Source organism: Delphinus delphis, chromosome 4, assembly GCF_949987515.2.
Source record: "Delphinus delphis chromosome 4, mDelDel1.2, whole genome shotgun sequence".
In the NCBI taxonomy this organism is placed as follows: Eukaryota; Metazoa; Chordata; class Mammalia; order Artiodactyla; family Delphinidae; genus Delphinus; species Delphinus delphis.
The window spans coordinates 132,364,720-132,382,800 of NC_082686.1; the positions used below are offsets into that span (position 1 = coordinate 132,364,720).

At 42.2% G+C, this 18,081-nt stretch overlaps 1 protein-coding gene across 1 annotated transcript in view; it reads right to left on the bottom strand.

The window, feature by feature from the left end:
* Nucleotides 1–18,081, bottom strand: part of LOC132425098 (collagen alpha-6(VI) chain) — a 110,077-nt gene that overhangs the window by 19,763 nt on the left and 72,233 nt on the right. Inside the window, exons 29-34 of the mRNA XM_060011479.1 lie at nucleotides 15,684–15,746; nucleotides 14,594–14,629; nucleotides 14,448–14,484; nucleotides 12,164–12,175; nucleotides 8,192–8,685; nucleotides 1,193–1,289 (exon numbers count right to left, since the gene is read on the bottom strand). Of these exons, the coding sequence (XP_059867462.1) occupies nucleotides 1,193–1,289; nucleotides 8,192–8,685; nucleotides 12,164–12,175; nucleotides 14,448–14,484; nucleotides 14,594–14,629; nucleotides 15,684–15,746 (739 nt within the window). The remainder of the gene's footprint in view (nucleotides 1–1,192; nucleotides 1,290–8,191; nucleotides 8,686–12,163; nucleotides 12,176–14,447; nucleotides 14,485–14,593; nucleotides 14,630–15,683; nucleotides 15,747–18,081) is intronic.

The following is an 18,081-nucleotide window of genomic DNA, read 5'->3' on the forward strand; positions in this document are numbered from 1 at the left end:
GCCAAGAAATGGAGCCAAAATATATCCCCAGACACACACTGGCAACTTCTGACCATGCATCAGACCAGCACAATGCATCACTGATGTGTCTACACACAGCTGAGAACTCTAGGGGGATGTATTTGCCCATGGTGTGGTGAGCTCTTCGGGAGGTGGGGGGAGGAAATGATCAGAGGGCAGCAGAGGGGAAGACAGAAGGAAGTGAGGGTTATTAGGAGAAATCCCACTTCTCCCTTGGAGTCGCCACCTCCCTATGAAGTCACTCACATGACCAGAATGAGCATCTCATTGACACACATGCAGAAGGAGAGGAATTAAGCATTTTCTTCAAGGCCAAATACAGAGTTTCAGGGAACAGCATAATAAGATCTGTGTTTCTCATAAATTGCAGGTGTCTTAACGCCAGCTTTCTCGGGTTTGATCTGGCTGTGAGCAAACTATTTCATCTCATCTGTAAAATGGAGCTAATAACCTTTCAAACATTTTAGGGTGATTATAAGGATCAAATGAAACAATGAGAAGAGTGCTTAGAACACAATAAACCCAATAGCCTAAGCATTAAGTATCATCATCATCACCATCAGTGTTATATAAAGCAATTAGAACAGTGTGTGTCTAATAATGAATGTCTGATAACTGGAAGTTATCACACCCACCAGTAACCTCAGTGGGTCCCACTCTCTTTGTAATTATTAGAACATCCAAATTATTAGAATACTCAAATACAGGTCTATCCGGTTCTCCAGCTAGACCTATAGATTGTGTATAAAACACAACCACAGACAAACCAGCATTGCACATCTTTCTGATGCTTAACATTTGGGAGTCTGAGAAAACCTCTTTCCAATGAGAAATGCATGAATTTCTGCTAATTTCCACTCCCACTGTAAAGCATTTCTTTGGGGTTGTGAACATTTGAGATTTAGAAAACTCATAAATATACAGCATGAAGAAGTTGGCAATGGGACAGGCTAAGTTTTTCTAAAAATGATTCCTGTTTCCTAGAAGCTGCATGAGCTGAGAGGCTCCATCTGTGGATGAGGCTGTGTGGCGAGATGAGGCCGGAGCCCCAGAGAGATCCTCTCAAGGCCACTAGCGTCTCTGCTGCCAAGTTCCAGCCGCTCCTGCCAATGGTGACTCACTGCACTGCTTAACGGGCCTGATCAAGTTATGTTCTCCCTGTGGGTCTCACCGTAGCAGAAAGTGCACCGCTGGAGTCCCTCTAGTGCTGGTGAAGAGTCAGTCCTGTGTGGAACCATGGTGACTTGGAATCTGCCAGTGTCGTCAATCTGCAAGAAGCAGAAGCAAGAGGAAGAATAGCTTCATGGGTGGGGCTGCAGGAACCTCCCAGGATGGTCCAGAGAGCTGAGATCTGCAGAGGGAAGTGGGGGGCCCTCCCTCTAAGAGGGTCCAAGGGAGGCTGAAGGGCAGAGGGGCTGAGTACTGTCTGGGTTTAACCCACGACTTTCTCTTTAGCTGGATGACAAGTGGCTTTGCCTCTGTTTCCACATCTGTGAACAGAATAGTCATACTACTCCCTAAGAGGGCTACCGTGGGCACTAAATGAATTCATAATTGAAAAGCACTTACTGGCACCAGGTAGGTGCCACGTGGGTCATCAGAGACAGCAAAGCACTTCTACTCACAGCCCAGTGAGTTCGTTCTTAAGTTCATCATTCCCATTTTACAGACGAGGAAACTGAAGCTCAGAGAAAGGTTAAAGGACTGATCAAAAGACACTGGCCATGGAAACCATTTAAGGAAAAGGACCAGAGACACCCCTCTTCCCAAGTCCAGACAAGTGTGTGAAATCACAGATGTGCTTTAGAACTGGCTTTGAGTTCCCACCACGAACAAGGCATTGACCCTGGCTTTGAAGTGCAGACCCAGATTCACGTCCAGGCAGCTCTCCTCTGAACAACTTCCCACCCTTTCCAATTTGGCCCTATTATTAGTAACCTCCCCGAGGAATTTGAGGCTGGAGAGAGGCAGACAATATGGAGGCTCCTAATAATGAAGAATAATTAGCTTGTCAGTTAATTGACTCAGAGATCACTGACAGTCGAAAACGTATTGTGGGTGTGATCCTACCCAATGCCTCAGAGATGTGTCACACAACATTTAGTCTCTCTTGTGAACCCATCTGGCTAGCCCCCTCCCCTCCTTCTCAGGGAAGCTTCCTTCCCATACTTGATCCACAGAGGTGCGACTCAGGCAGCTGTGTTGGTGTGGGGTGACCCCATCTCTCAGCAGAGCGGATTGCATCAGGGATGGACACCTGAGCCGATCAGAAACACAGAACTGGGGTCCTGAGGGCAGTGCGTCTCCCCGTCTTAGTGCTGAGCACGGACAGGGCTGCAGGCTGGTCATCTTCTATGTTGTTCACTGAGGAGCAAGGGACATGGGAAGGGGGGTGGGGGCTTTCCTGAGAGTTATCTCTGTTTCTTCCCATCTTTTATTCTCCCATGTATAAGAGATGGAGAAATCAGCACTCCCCTGAATTCCTCCCTGGGAGACCACTGTGTTTGCCTTCCTAAGCCATCTGGGTGAGAGGGGGAGGCTCGGAGGGAATAAGCGGTAACTGAAGCTTTTAGCTAAATTTCTAGGCACAAATGCATAGAGAAAGGAAGGTATGGTGTCTGACAAAGACTGAGAGGGAAGAAACAGAGTGAGAGTGAGCATCGTGTGGTTTAAGAGAAGAGAGAAAAAGAAAATACCCTGTGATGAAATTCCACATATAAGCAAGTTTTAAAAAATGGTACAAATGAACTTATTTACAAAACAGAAGTAGAGTTACAGATGTGGAAAACAAACATAATTACCAAGGGGTAGGAGGGATAAACTGGGAGATTGGGATGTACATATACACATCACTGTATATAAAATAGATAACTAATAAGAACCTACTGTATAGCACAGGGAACTCTACTCAATACTCTGTAATGACCTATATGGGAAAAGAATCTAAAAAAGAGTGGATATATGTATATGTATAACTGATTCACTTTGCTGTACACCTGAAACTAACAACATTGTAAAGCAACGATACTCCAATAAAAATTAATTAAAAAAAGAAAAGACCCTGTGATAGTCGGGTGGCAGAAAAGGGACAGGTGGTGGGGACATAAATGGGGACATTTTGTGAATGGGGACCTGTAAACACAGTCTTGACTCTTGATTCTTGTCCACCAGAAGACACAATTAGCCTGAATTATTAATGGCTTTTAATAGGTGTCTGGGCAATATTTCCAGTGAATCATGCCATTGCTTCATCTGGACTGTGATGAGGGACCAGGAAACCAAATCCAGAGAGCATGGATCAGTCCATCTGATACGGGCAAAGTAATTTCTTATTGCCAACTATCAGGGTCTGGGAAAAAAAAGTCACAGAAGGCTTGAGCTAGAAGAAATTTTAGAAGCCAATCCCACCATTTCATAGATGAGGAAAGTTAGCCCAGAGTGGGGAGGAATACAGATGCCTCCAGTTTAAACTTTGCCTTCTGCACTGTTGGTGGGAAGGTAAATTGATACAGCCACTATGGAGAACAGTATGGAGGTTCCTTAAAAAACTAAAAACAGAACTACCATATGACCCCGCAATCCCACTACTGGGCATATACCCTGAGAAAACCATAATTCAAAAAGAGTCATGTACCACAATGTTCATTGCAGCTCTATTTACAATAGCTAGGACATGGAAACAACCTAAGTGTCCATCGACAGATGAATGGATAAAGAAGATGTGGCACATATATAGAATGGAATATTACTCAGCCATAAAAAGAAATGAAATTGAGTTATTTGTAGTGAGGTGGATGGATCTAGAGTCTGCCATACAGAGTGAAGTAAGTCAGAAAGAGAAAAACAAATACCGTATGCTAACACATATATATGGAATCAAAAAAAAAATGCTGCTAATGAACCGAATGGCAGGGCAGGAATAAAGGCACAGATGTAGAGAATGGACTTGAGGACACAAGGGTTGGAAGGGGAAGCTTGGGTGAAGTGAGAGTAGCATCGACATATATACACTACCAAATGTAGAATAGATAGATGGTGGGAAGCAGCAACATAGCACAGGGAGATCAGCTCCATGCTTTGCGATGACCTAGAGGGGTGGGAAAGGGAGGGTGGGAGGGAGACGCAAGAGGGAGGAGATATGGGGATATATGCACACATATAGCTGATTCACTTTGTTGTAAAGAGAAACTAACACAGTACTGTGAAGCAATTATACTCCAATAAAGGTGTATTAAAAAACAAAACAAAACAAAACAAAAACTTTGCTCTCCCCACATAAGACCTACCTTCCACCCTCTGCCTGAGCTACTTCGACTATAGTTTTGTATCAGGGGGTTCTAACTTGATTTGGAACAGTGTTCTCACCATGTCACCCAGAGATTGCTGCCCTTTGTTCACTAGCTTGTGTTCTGTGTGTCTACCATGTGGCAACTTCCATCCTTCTGGCAGTGGCACTAGTTGATAACTTAGGCTTCACATTTAACCATGTATCAACATGTTGGTGTCAACCTAAAGCCATACTTTCCACTCATTGATTCTAGTGCGTCTTTTTTTTTTTTTTTTACTGGGAGAGACCTCAGGGGGTCTGTGCTCTCCACTTCCCTTCCCCCAAGTAATTTCCTAATCAATAAAGTTCGGCAGATGTGGTCTTAGAGATCACTCATCCTACCACACGTCATCGGAGCAACTGTAATTAGCATATCACAGAAAAATTCCCCAAGATGAATGTGAGTTGGGGATTTAAAATAAAGGGTCCTATGGGTCACTTTTCTTATTGCTCACTTTCCTGTGGATTCAAAGATGCACCAGCTTGGATGATCCACAGATGGGTAAAATGAGCCTTCAGTACATCATTCTGGATGATACCCTGCTCTTTGCTTTCTCAACATCATGGGGCTCCATGAATTGGTGCATTTGAAAAAGATACCATTAACATTCTTTAGACAATTCTTTATTAACAAAGGAAATCCATATAAAAATAAAAGGGCAGGGTGCTCAGAGTGCTAAAGTTTCCCATTAACCCTCTCTCCCCCCAATTTCAGCTCTGTTTCATCACTAGAATAATCTGTAATGTCAACTATTACACCTAATGTTTCTCTCACCTGCAAAGCTAAACAGCAGAGTAAAGGAAAAAAAATAAGGCTAGCTATAAAGGACACATTTCTTATACATATATTAGAAAGGGAGACCCAGCCCACATTAGAATTCTTCACGGGCAGCAAATAAAATTTCACCAGAATTAAGAGGTAATTGCCCAACAAATTTAAAGGAAAAACCCTATGGACAAAACAAAGCTGAGATTGAGTTTTTTCCAATCAAAAATAGTCTTCCATTCCAGAAGGATGAACAGCTCATCACTTGGCTTCAGACCATCATGAAAAATTTCCAAGATGGTGATCACACAACACGTTTGCTCAGAAACATAGGGAAATGAGCCCATGTTTTCAGAGCAGCTGCTTCTGAGACCTGCCACATGTGTCTCCACAGGTTCCAAATTTCAGTTGGATTCTACTGAACTCTCAGATGAATCAAGATATAGAAAAGTCACAATGGTTATGAAACGAACAAGGGGTTTTGTGATATGGCCTCCAAATAAAAATTTATTGTGTCATTAAAACTTTGAGCTCTGTTCTTAAAGTACTAATAAATGACAGTTTAAGAGCAAGCGAAGAGATGGATAGAAGAAAGAAACAGAAGGGAAATGGAGAAGTAGTAACATCATCTCTCTTCTGCAATGTCAGATATTGGGTTCTCATCAATTTGTTTTGAGCCCTTCTAGACAACCCTGCATAGCTCCATCCTCTAATAGGTGAGGTCTTTTGGTTTTCTACTTACTCTTGTGTCCTCAGAGCCTAGGATGGCACCTGGTATATATGAGCTGCTCACTCAACATCTGTTGGATGAATGAACCTTGGGACCAAGTCTGACTTCTGTCTGCAACTCTAACTCTTTTTCTACCCAAGGGATATTGGGGCCAATACTGCTCCAATCTGTGAGGGTCATTGTCAAGAATCTGAACCTTCATTGGTGCTCTTCTGAGATCAATTCCTTCAAGAAAGGAACAAGGAGTCTCTAGGTGATGTGGGTAGAATCTCTAAGTGGGACTGTTAACACTCCAAAGTTTCAAAGAAAAACTCTACAAAATATATTTTCTAAAGTTATACGCTATGCACATACCTTTGAGAGGGTAGGTGGAATTGCATCTGTTTAAATTTGTATCGCAAGTACCATCAATCATTTGTGTCAGGATATTAAGCTGTCTCCTATTTTGTGACTAAATAAAGCCAAAGAACAATGGTTGTTCCCAATAAACAGAGGGAATTAGGAGGACTCTGTGTGTAACCAAATCCACTTACAGAATCTTTGAGCCTCTGCCTCTCAAAGCAGCTTCATTAGCATAGGCGGGCCCCAGTCTTCTAATTTATGTGCATTTTCTTTTCTGAGCCTCATAGATCAGGCTGCTCGTTTGCATAATTCTGAGTTAGTTTCAATGATGCTAATAGCAGTTTCAGCTTCTTTACAACCCAGACTTTAATACAGTTAAACAGATTTTAGTTCACCATCAAGAAACTGATAACAATAATAATTAAAGCAAGAGCTACCATTCTTGAGTGTTTGCTATGTCCTAGGCACTGGTGCATGGAGTTACATCATTTCTTCTTCACACAAATGCTAGGAAACAAGCACCACTTTCTGCATTCTACAGAGGAGTACTATATTTCAATTCTGGTCTGCTTAGTTTAGCACTTTCACAGAAAATTAGGGAGCTGGAGAGGGTCTCAAAAAAGCCACTTAATCCTAGTTCTCCAGGAAAGACAGAAGTCACCCTTGCCAGGTGAGTGACCGCCCCTAAAAAAGGCCTTCAGAGAAAGGTGGTGTCTTGACCACCTACATTTAGCCATCTGGCCCATGGCAACGTTAAGTCAATCTTGCCTTCAGAAAGCTCTTACTCAAATCTAAACTGGAGTTTCCACTGCTATGATTCTCAGTTTCTCTAATAAGAGATTTTGCTAACTTGGAGTTGGCTGGCTAGTTTTCTCCAGTAATAATCCTGCACACACCTGAAGGCAGTGACTCGGTCACTTCTCACTTTCCTTTCTCTACGTGAATTAATTTTTAAACGCTTGTCCTTCTGGTTCAGGTTGCATTTTCCAATACCCTTTGCAGATGCATGGGGTCTCTCCTCATGGCTTCCCCATGAATGGAGAACAAAGCAGCATGTTGGGTGGTCACAGATGACAAGAAGGACACTCTGCCAGGTCCAGCAGGTGTTTTGTAAGGAACCCCTGCCACTGAGGCTCTATTGATAGAGTGTTTTAAAGGTCGCCGTGATCCTAGGTGGTTTATTTAGAAATGCTACACAGTAAGATTTTTTTTTAAATTAATTAATTAATTATTGATTGCGTTGGGTCTTTGTTGCTGTGTGTGGTCTTTCTCTAGTTGCAGCGAGCAGGGGCTACTCTGCTGCGGTGCATGGGCTTCTCGTTGCTGTGGCTTGTCTTTGTTGTGGAGCACGGGCTCTAGAGCGCAGGCTTCAGTAGTTGTGGCGCATGTGCTTAGTTGCTCCGTGGCATGTGGGATCTTCCGGAAGCAGGGCTCGAACCCATGTCCCCTGTGTTGGCAGTTGGATTCTTAACCACTGTGCCACCCAGGATGTCCCCACAGTAAGATTTTAATCTTCAACCTAAGAAGCTATAACTGGAATGGCTTTTCCTTTATAAAGTATGGATAGTTACATGATTGGTGAAGTTATAAAATCAGTCCTTTGGTTTCCATTCCATGACCACATCAGTGACATCCACGAATATTTACTGGCTACCCAGATTTAGTATCTTTAGATCCGGAGCCAACTCAGAGAGTCCCTTGGAGAAGCACTAGAATAGAGGCCTGGATTCAAGCCCTGACATTGCCACTTGTCAGCTGTGTGAACCTGGGCATAGGGTCCACCCCTCCAGACTCAGTGTTCTTACCCGTACAACGGGAATAACAATGATTCCCATCTCATACACACTGCTTGTGGGAACTAAACAGGATGATGCCCATCAAGGGCTTGGCATGTTCCTGGTACATAGTAATAAACACTTAGTACAGCTCCATGCTTTCTTGTAAATGCCCCTGAGTACAGGCAAAAAAGAGAGAGAAGAGTTATGAGGCAGCTTGCCCTTCTTACCACAAGCGAGCGCTCGATGGCGGGCACCTGGCTGAAGGCGATCACCACCGGGATGATGTCCAGGGCGCTGAACTCCAGGCCAGCCGTCGTGATGGTCTGGGCATCCGCAGATGGGCCGCCACTGAAGAACGTGGCGATTCTTCTGGTGTGAGCCCCTGGGAGCATCCGCTTGAAGACATTCCTGGAGACAAACCTCATGGCCTTGCCAATGTCCCTGCTGGACGTGGACTGCTCGTAAGGAAGGGCCTCGATCTCTCTGAGGAGTCTGTCCTTCCTGTAGGCGTCGGAGAAGCGGATGAGGAGCCTGGCGTGGGAGTCGTAGGTGAGCACGGCCACGCGCGCGCCCGCAGGGCAGCGGTTCTCCCGGACCCGGAGACCGCCCAACAGGGAGATCATCATCTCCTTCATCCGTGCGAACTCTGGCTCCGTGACGCCCCGGGACTGGTCCAGCGCGAACACCAGCTCCGTGGGATGCACAGGGCACCGCGGGGCTCCTAAAAGGCCAGAACATGTGTCTTACCACAAGAACACTTGCTTAAAAATGAAAAAAAGATATGCACATAGAAGGCGAAGTAATTTAGATGTTAAAATATGGAAACACAATCATTAAATATAAATAACTTAAATAGTAAAACAAACACTTAAATCTTTAATAATTAAAATGGTATTCTAAAAGCTGACTTTGATCTTTTAAATAAAGCAAAAGATGAACTCATTTATGAAACAGAAACAGACTCATAGACATAGAAAACAAACTTACGGTTACCAAAGGGGATAGGGGTGGAGATATATTAGGAGTTTGGGATTAGCAGATATATGATATTATATATAGAATAGATAAACAAGGTCCTACTGTATAGCACAGGGAGCTATATTCAATATCCTGTAATAAACCATAACGGAAAAGAATCTGAAAAAGAGTATGTGGGGGTGTGTGTTAATTTCTGCTGTACACCAGAAACTAACACAACATTGTAAATCAACTCTACTTCAATTTAAAAAATACAAGAAAAGTCTATAATTCAATTTGAGTTTTAATGAAATTTGTAAGTTCATTACTAAAACTCCTAAATAATAAAGAGCTCATGGACATGCCCTTTTACCTACAGAGATTGGATCGATGGTATCATGTTTGTTCCTGAAATTTTGTTAAACAAACTAAAACATACATTCTTTACTTAATAAGGAAATTTAAAAGGGGTTAAAAAGGGATGAAAGCTCTGTTGATAATTTCAGACAGATTGGGATTTACCCTCTCTGTGCCTCAGTTTGCTCATCTGTAAAATGACAGTCCTAACCGCACCCACTGCCTAGGCCTGTGCTGGGGATTAAGTGAATCAACACAGGTAAAGAAAGCACTTAGGACCACAGTACCTGGTACACAGCAGGTGCTCAACTAATGTTCACCATTACTGTTATTATTACAGACTTACTCATTGTGAAAAAGAACAGCTATATTACTTAAAAGAATGAGGAAACCTCAACTGATAAATTTTTATTTAACAGTTAGAAATGCAAGTTTAACCAATAAATATGCCTTATTACTTAGAGAAACTCTGAATTAGGATGGTTAAACACGAATGTAAGTGTTAAGATTTATTCATTGATCCCAATTCACTCATTCTAATCCCAGTATTCTGCACTTATCACAGTCGGAGATTTATTTATGTCTAATTATCTGATTAACGTTTGCCTCTCCCACTACTTTATGAAGTGTGGAGACAGGGATGATCTCTCTCTTGAATGCCAGATTCTTAGTCCCTGCCATAAAGCTGGGATCTCATAAATGTTGAGTGAAAAAGAACCAAACAAAGGACAGTTCTTTGCAACAGGTACAGGAAAAACAGAACTTTCTGGATAGGTGAGATGCCTGGTGTTGAGATACATGCTGGTAAGAGGAAATCTGGCTGATGTGCTCCCCTTGGAGGGGGCTGTCTCCTCTCATTCAGAGGCCAGCAACTCAGCTCTTTCCAGGCGAGCTCAGGACTCAGACCCACCGGGACTGGCTAGGTTGGCCAGGCTGGCCCAGGAGGGGTCCCCCTCTCAGCTGGGCTTCATCACCTTAGTGCTAGATTATCATCTCCTCTGGTCCTAGACTCTGTGACCTTCACAGGCAAAAGGACCAGTAAGAATAAATGTTCAAACCCAATCAAACTGTGTATCTCAGTGGAGACAGGACAGGATTTATTAGCCTCTGAGTCTAATTTAGTGGGCTGAGCAGATATTAAAAAAATCAAGGTCACGTCAATTTTACAAGAAAAAATGGGTAAAATTATGACCAAACATGACAGTGGTCTGCTAGCTCTTTGTCTGGGCTGCTATTTCATATGGGAACAACAGCAGTGATAACAACAATGCAGCTTCAGCTGTAATTTAGAGGTAAAGGGAAAAAAAGATATAAACACTGGCTGTTATCAAGTTTTCAGGAAAAAAACACCTACGGGCTAACTCAGCTTGTTGCCAGGACCCCGAGGATCTTGAGGAAGGCTGGGCTGGACTGTGGAGGCACCGAGGAGGCCCCCCTCAGACGTGGACCCCCACATGGAGACCCAACTTACTGACCAGAGCAGGTGACAATGAGTACTGAGGAAGGCAAACACAACACCCGCCACGTGACTACCACCCAGCAATGGCGGCCCATCCAGGCCACCGCCATATTTGCCTGGAATAGCTCCACGTGGCCCCCTCCCCCCAACACTAGCCCTCTGGCTTTTATGCTTCTCCTCCCTACAATCCACTCTCCCACAATGGCCCAAATAAGCTTTAAAAAATTGTTCATCAGTTCACGTTTATACCTTCAATACTTTTAATAAGCTCTTTAATACCCTTCCATTCCAATCTGAATAAAATCTGGCCTCCTGATTATAACCTACAAAACTCAGTGCAATCTGGTCCCACTTCCTTCTCCATTTTTGCACATGCCATGACCCCTCCTCACCATGTCTCAGTCACACTGGGCTTCTGTCAGCAGCTAGAAAACACCTGGGTCTGTTTTGTATCATGGCCTTTGCACTTGCAGGATTCCCTGCCTGGATCTTGCAAAGCTGGCTTCTTTTTATTCTTCATCCAAACTTCAATGTCATTGTCTCAAAGAGGAGCCCTCCATTCAAAGGCATTTCTCCCCTCCCCTAGTGTCATTTTGTGACAGGACCTTCCATTATTTATCTCTTTCACAGCAACTAAAATATTCTGTAATTCTTTCCTTTGTTTACTTACTACCTGGATCCTTCCATTAAGATGGAAGCTTCTGAAGACAGGAATTATGTCCATCTTATTCAGCCCTCTGTCCCCAGTGTCTGGGACAGAGACTGGAGCATAACAGGCTTCCAAAACACATTTGTTGAATGAGTGAACAAGCAATCAGAAGGCATGGATCGATGGATTTATACAAAAGGTATAAAAGTATAAGAGGGTGATGACGGGTTCATACAGAAACATCATGTAATAAGCTTTTGTAATATTCCTGAACGATGGCCCAGAAAGATACTAAGCCAACTTGGTAATTAACATCAGCCAAGTGCTCCACAGATTTTAGCACTATGTGAGCTGCACATGCAGATAATTTGCTATCTGATCATCCCTACCTTTGTTCCACACACTTCTGCCCTTTGCATCTTAATCCCTAACCACAAGACTACAGAGACAGGATAACAAATGGAGAGAGAAAATGGAGGGAGGGAGAAATGTTTTTGAAATTACAAAAAAATCTCTTGGTAAGGTAAGTGGCAATGTTAGTCATTAAAATATAAATAATTAAAAAAATCAAACCATTTCGTTGGCAAAGAGCTATGAGACCCAGCTTAAACTCAAGTGATTTATTGGAGGCAGAGATGTGCTACCAGTATGAGGCAGCAAAGAAGTCCAGATAAAGTTTTTATCATTTGGCAGGCAACACATTGTTCTAACTCATCTTTCCAGATGTACCACATTTTGGAGCTTGATTATAATATGCTATAAATAAAGATTACTCACCATGTCTGCCAGCTGGGGAAGAAGAACAAAGGAGGTTGGGTTATTATTTGGTAGGGTAACAGTGTTCTGTATTGTGTAAGAAATCAAGGCAGCCAAGGTTCCGCCTTGTGAGCTTTTTGTAGATGACTCAAAAACCAAGGCAACAAATAGCGTTTGGAGAAATGCAGACAGATCCAACATGTTGGTAAAAGCACAGGTCCTTCCGTAGGGAATGGGATGGGAGAAATAGGAGGGCCATAAATCAGCGGCGTATAGCCAGCTGTCAGAGGGAAAGGATTTCTGCCTGGGAGGGAACATTATGTTGCAGAGAGGTGCACTGAATTTGGAAAGTTAAAAGGTCCTAAAAAAAAAAAAAAGGTCCTAACCACTCTTTACTCTAGATTTTCCCCATGTAGATATCTATAGCTATCAATTACATATATGTATACATATATGTGTACATATATTTAATGTGTGTGTATATATATACATATATATATATATATATATATAAACATCAGAGATGGATTTAGTCATAAGTAAATGAAGCTTAAACTTTAGGACCGTACTGTCCAATATGAAAGCCACTAGCCTCATGTGACTATTTACATTTGAATCAATTAAAATTAAATGAGGGACTTCCCTGGTGGTCCAGTGGTTAAGAATCTGTCCTGCAATGCAGGGGACACCAGTTCGATCACTGTTTGGGGAACTAAGATCCCACATGCTGCGGGGCAACTAAGCTTGCGCACCGCAACTACTGAGCCTGTGAGCCACAACTAGAGAGCCTGCGTGCTGCAACTACAGAGCCCACATGCTCTGGAGCCTGTGAGCTACAACGAGAGAGAAGCCCGTGCACAGCAACAAGAGATCCTGCATCCTGCAACTAAGACACGATGCATCCAAAAAAAAAAAAAAATTAAAAAAAAGGAAATAAATTCAGCTTCTCAGTTACACTAACCATCTATCAAGGCTCAAAGTCCCATGTGGTTAGTGGCTACATATTTAATAGTGCAGTGGATACTTCCATCATTGCAGAGAGTTCTGGACAGCACTGCTCTCGACCTCTCACCCACGGGCCCCTTGCAAGGCCTTGAGAAGGGCCTTAGCCACGTGTTCACATGATCATGTGATTTTATAATAGAAGTCAGTAGTTGTGATTTCCTTTCTTGTCCTAAAGGACACTTTTGAAGTAGTTTTGTACTTACTTTTGGATTTATGATTTTGTATTGAACACCTCAAATTTTAAAAGATCAAGTTTCATCATACTTGGATTTATCCTTGAGTCATCATAGTTCACACGGCTCCCATGTCAGAAGCCCACTCTGCTAATCCAGCCCCAGAGCAACCAGTCTTCATGACCCAATGCATAGATTTTGATTCCCACATACGGATGGCTCCGTTCTGCTACAAAAAGGCAGAGTTAAGATCAGCACTGCATTCAAAGCTTTGAAAAGTCTGTGTCTTTGAGACTGATGCTCTCTACAGAAATGGGCTCTAATTTGTCTATCTTCTCCCTTCAAATACACTTTCATTTTAGAAAATTGAGATATTTCCCAAAAGCCTGGAGGGAACTGTGACATTCTTTTGAGTCCTAGTGTTTATCTGGGAAGTTGTTACGCATTTGTAGGTGAACATTAAATAGCCGACTCTCTCCTCATCTTGTCCGTGGCGTTCTTTTGATGCTGCTAACACGTATTTTGATAGAAGATGCTGCTATAAGGGTCTCAAAGCAAATTCAAAAGAGCATTTGCTAAATCAAAACGCCTTTTTGCTTTTAAAATTTTGAGAGTAAAGAAAATACAGGCAGAATGAGTAATTTTAAAAGCAAATAAGTCTAACTCAAGGTAGTCAAGCACACCTTCTCAGGGAAGGAGTAACAAATGATAAACAGAAGTCAGGGCTCCCACCCACTAGGACACCCCCTTGGCATGGCTGGCTATTTTACACCAGCTGAATTCAACACTTAGGTTTTGTCAGGGGTTAATCATTTTAAAAAGTTTAATGTGACTCCCCACTGATTGATTTCACCATCAGGGGAGTTCTGACCTTGTGTCTCCATTTCCCCCTGGTTAAAAGCACCAGATATAGCCTGACTTAGTGCTTGGAAGCATTTCAATAGACATGCTGGCCGCCAGAGAGGGAGTCAATAGTCACCAGTGTATGCTGCCTCAAAATATACACAGTGACATCTCTAATTTTAAGAAATTGGCTGGTAAATTGTCTCAATTTTGCGTGCAGAATTTGCTGCTTTTCCTCTATGAATGCTGACACCCTGGGTGATCATTCTAAGTGGGGTACTTACGACTGTGGTCCTGCACATGCTGGATGAGCTCACATGTCTGCTCAAAAATAAAACAGAAGGAATTAACCAACAGACTTCCAGGTCCTAGAGTTGAGAAATAAATGTCACAGGGCGCTCAGGCTCCTTTGGAGTTAGCAGGTACGTACGGAGAGGGACGGCAATCCTTTGGCCCCTTTCACACCCTAGGGAAACAAAAAGAGTGTGGTTTCAGGGCTTTGGACACACACATCAGGAACCAGAATGTGCATCAACATTACTCTAAGAAAAAAATAACTTCTTAACGTTTTTATTCTAAGTTCAAGGGAGAAAAGAATTCATGTAGGATACTCATCACCTAATTAACAATAACATTCTAAGGGGAAGAAACTGTAAGCAGTGAGCGTCCAATGGCCACTTTCCTCTAGCTGCATCTCTGGATGATATCCAGAAGCTAAGGATGGAGCTGACAATGAGACACTGGCAGGGAGACTCTGGAGCAGGTCCTCAGCCTAGAACTAAATAAGCCTGAACCATCCCCTGTGCCTGCCCCTCCTTAAGGCAGAGGTATAGAGTTCCCCAATGCTTGGCCTTGGCCACTGGGCAGCCGCTAAGCAGAACCTAAATCTATTCCTGCCACTGGTTGGATGACAAAAGGACCAGACTCAAACTGAACTTCTGGAAAGGTAATCCCCATTGTCTTCCCAAAATGAATAGGTATATCTCTGGGTTGGGGATAGAAAGAACAAAGTGGAATTGATTTGAATTTCATGTGTTCAGTCTCATCTTTGGAACAGGAAGAGTCTGGCTGCTCTCACACAGAGACAGGGAAAAATGCGATGGCGCCCCTCCCAAACTCCCAAAGAAAATAAGTTCCATGTGAATGCAGCGTTAGTAACTTATTTATTAATTTTCTCTCACTTTCTTTCATTCACTGATAACTTACTGACTGTGAGAAAAGGGCAAGGATTGGCCAGATAAATAAAATTCACTGATCATTGAGAAATCTCATTCTAGATGAAACGAGAAATCTCTTTTCATTTCCTCCTTCAATTCCCCCCACCACCCAAGAAATGGCAACTGATATTTAATCGGCATTTTATTCCCTCCTCTCTCTGAGCACATTAAAGGTGGAAAAATAGTGAAAATCATTGCCAAACTGCAAAGACTGAAAGCACACACATTTGGATAATGAAGACTTCAGGCACCGACTTTTTATTTGGAAAAGGAGCTGATGTGATTTATGGGTTTTCAATTTACCTTGCGTCCAGGAGGTCCCAGCTCCCCAGGGGATCCCGGCTCTCCTGGAAGCCCAGCAGACACCTCAAAGCAGAATTTATTTACTTTAGAATTATACATACATGTTTGTGTGTTTGTGGGTGTGGGTGTTTTACATTTCAAAAGCAATACACTTTCATTTTAGAAAATTGAGAGATTTCCAAAAGGCACACAGAAGGAAAAAAATCCTCAGCAACCTCTTCTCCCCCAAATAATCCTTGTTGACATTTTGGTGTCTTTTCCTCTGGTCTTTTATTTGTTTATCCTTTTGTTATTAATCTATACATATTTTAATATATTTTTATACTTTCTCCTGTTGCCTTTTAAACTAAATATATACCTTGGGGCATTTTCATGTTACTAAATATTCTTTCACAAAAATCACCTTTCATGGCTGCCATAGTATTCGATTACATGGATATACCATAATTTATTTAATCAGTCCATTATGGTTGGTATTTAAGTTTGCTGTTGTTGTAATAAGCATGCCACTATAAAGTCATATGTGCAATTCTGATTATTTCCTTAGGGAACATTGTTAGAACTAGAATTGCTGGGTCAAGGGAGAAATTTTTATCTAAATAAATTTTTATCTCAACTTATCTAAATTTAGTAGGTGATTAAACTGAGAAACAAACACATGAACAAAACCCCAGAAAAATAAAAATTTAAGTATAAAAACCTTTGAAGTAACTACAACAAAAAAATATTTAGTTGTTGGCTGGAAATATTTGTAGTAAAATGGGGAATAACAGCAGTAAATAAAAAGAACATTTGTTGACTATTTACTTTATTCATGTGCATTCAGCAGTATAATTTATCATAAAGAAAGCTAGAATTTAGTTTAAGAATTAGGAAAAATTCCTTTGCTCATTCACAATGTCATGTTTTTTATAAGAATAAAAAACAAAGTTGTCTAAAATCAACTTAACTTGTAAAAGCATTGCCTATGGAACAGAAAATAATTATTGATGTCCTTTAGGTCTTCCAATGATATTTACAGCATGCTGGGTTGAGTAAAAAAACAAAACAAAACAACAACCTTACTGATCATATTTTATTTAGAAGATATAGATTAACCTCCAGGGCAAAAAAAAAAGCAGATTGAACATTGGCATTTACTTTTGCTCCCTCCAGTGTCTTACTAAAATAATAGTAAGCAGATTTTTTTAAAAGGCAAAAATATGACAAGCATGGGGAGAATGAGAAAGGAGAATCTCAACAGCCATCAAACTTCGGAGGCTGGAAAGCAGAAGTACCAGTGTTAAATGACTTAGAGCTGAAAAAGCTGAAGCCTAGGCCAGCAGCAGGGAAAGCCAAGAATCTGTGTGTTTTATAACACACTCTCAGAAGGTACCTCCAGAAGTGGAGGTAAAGGAGAGAGGCTTAATAAGGCAGATTGGTTGAAGATCATTTTAGGAATCCCCAAGCCTCCTCCCCATTCTCTACCGTTGGGTGAATGTCTCTTCTTCCTCCTCAGTGACAGAGGTAAAACCGAGGTGTCTGCACTAGGAAACCCCAGGCAGAGCTGAGGGCCAGTGGTACCATCCAGAAAATAGGGTGATCAAATGAAGGTGTGGAATAGATGTGAGACCCCTAGAAAGCTGGGGTTCCCAGAAAGCTGGCAGCCAGAACTTCACCCTCAGGCAGGAGGTTGAAAGAATCTTCTCAGGGGAATCTGACTAGATTTGAGAAGAAAGACCCAAAGATGCTGATGTTAGACGTTTGCTAAGTAACAGCTCAGATCACTCTGTGACACTTGTAGTTGACGAGCCCCACCCATCTCCTCGGGGTTTCCAATCAGAATTTTTGTCCTCAACTCTTCAATACAGAGAGTTAGCCCATTCCCTGGAAACATGAGAAATAGAGAGCAGGACAGAAAAAAACACACTGCAGGGAACAGACTATGTTGGGCAAAGAAGACTCCAAAAATACTAATTTATATCCTCAGGGAGATGAGATGTTTCAACCATAAAACAAGAGCAGGATAGTATAAAAAAGCAAAAAAAGTGAGTGCTTGAAAATTAAACTATGAGAGAAGCATTGTAAGATAAAGTCAAAGAAATCTCCCAGAAAGTAGAGCAAAAAGACAACGTTCAGAGAAATCAGAGCCAAGTGGCAGAGAGATTGCCAGGTTTTCCTAACAAACCTTGTGAAATTAGTTGACTCTCTAAACCAGTGGTCCTTAACTGGGGTGGGGGGGGGGGATTTTGTGTCCCTCAACGCTGACTCCTGTGGGGACATCTGGTAATGTCTGGAGACATTGATGGCTGTCATAATGGTGGGGTAAATGTGGACGATGCTGACTCTAGTGGGTAGAGGCCAGGGATGCTGCTAAACATCCTGCAATGCACGGAGCAGCCCCACAGCAATTATCCAG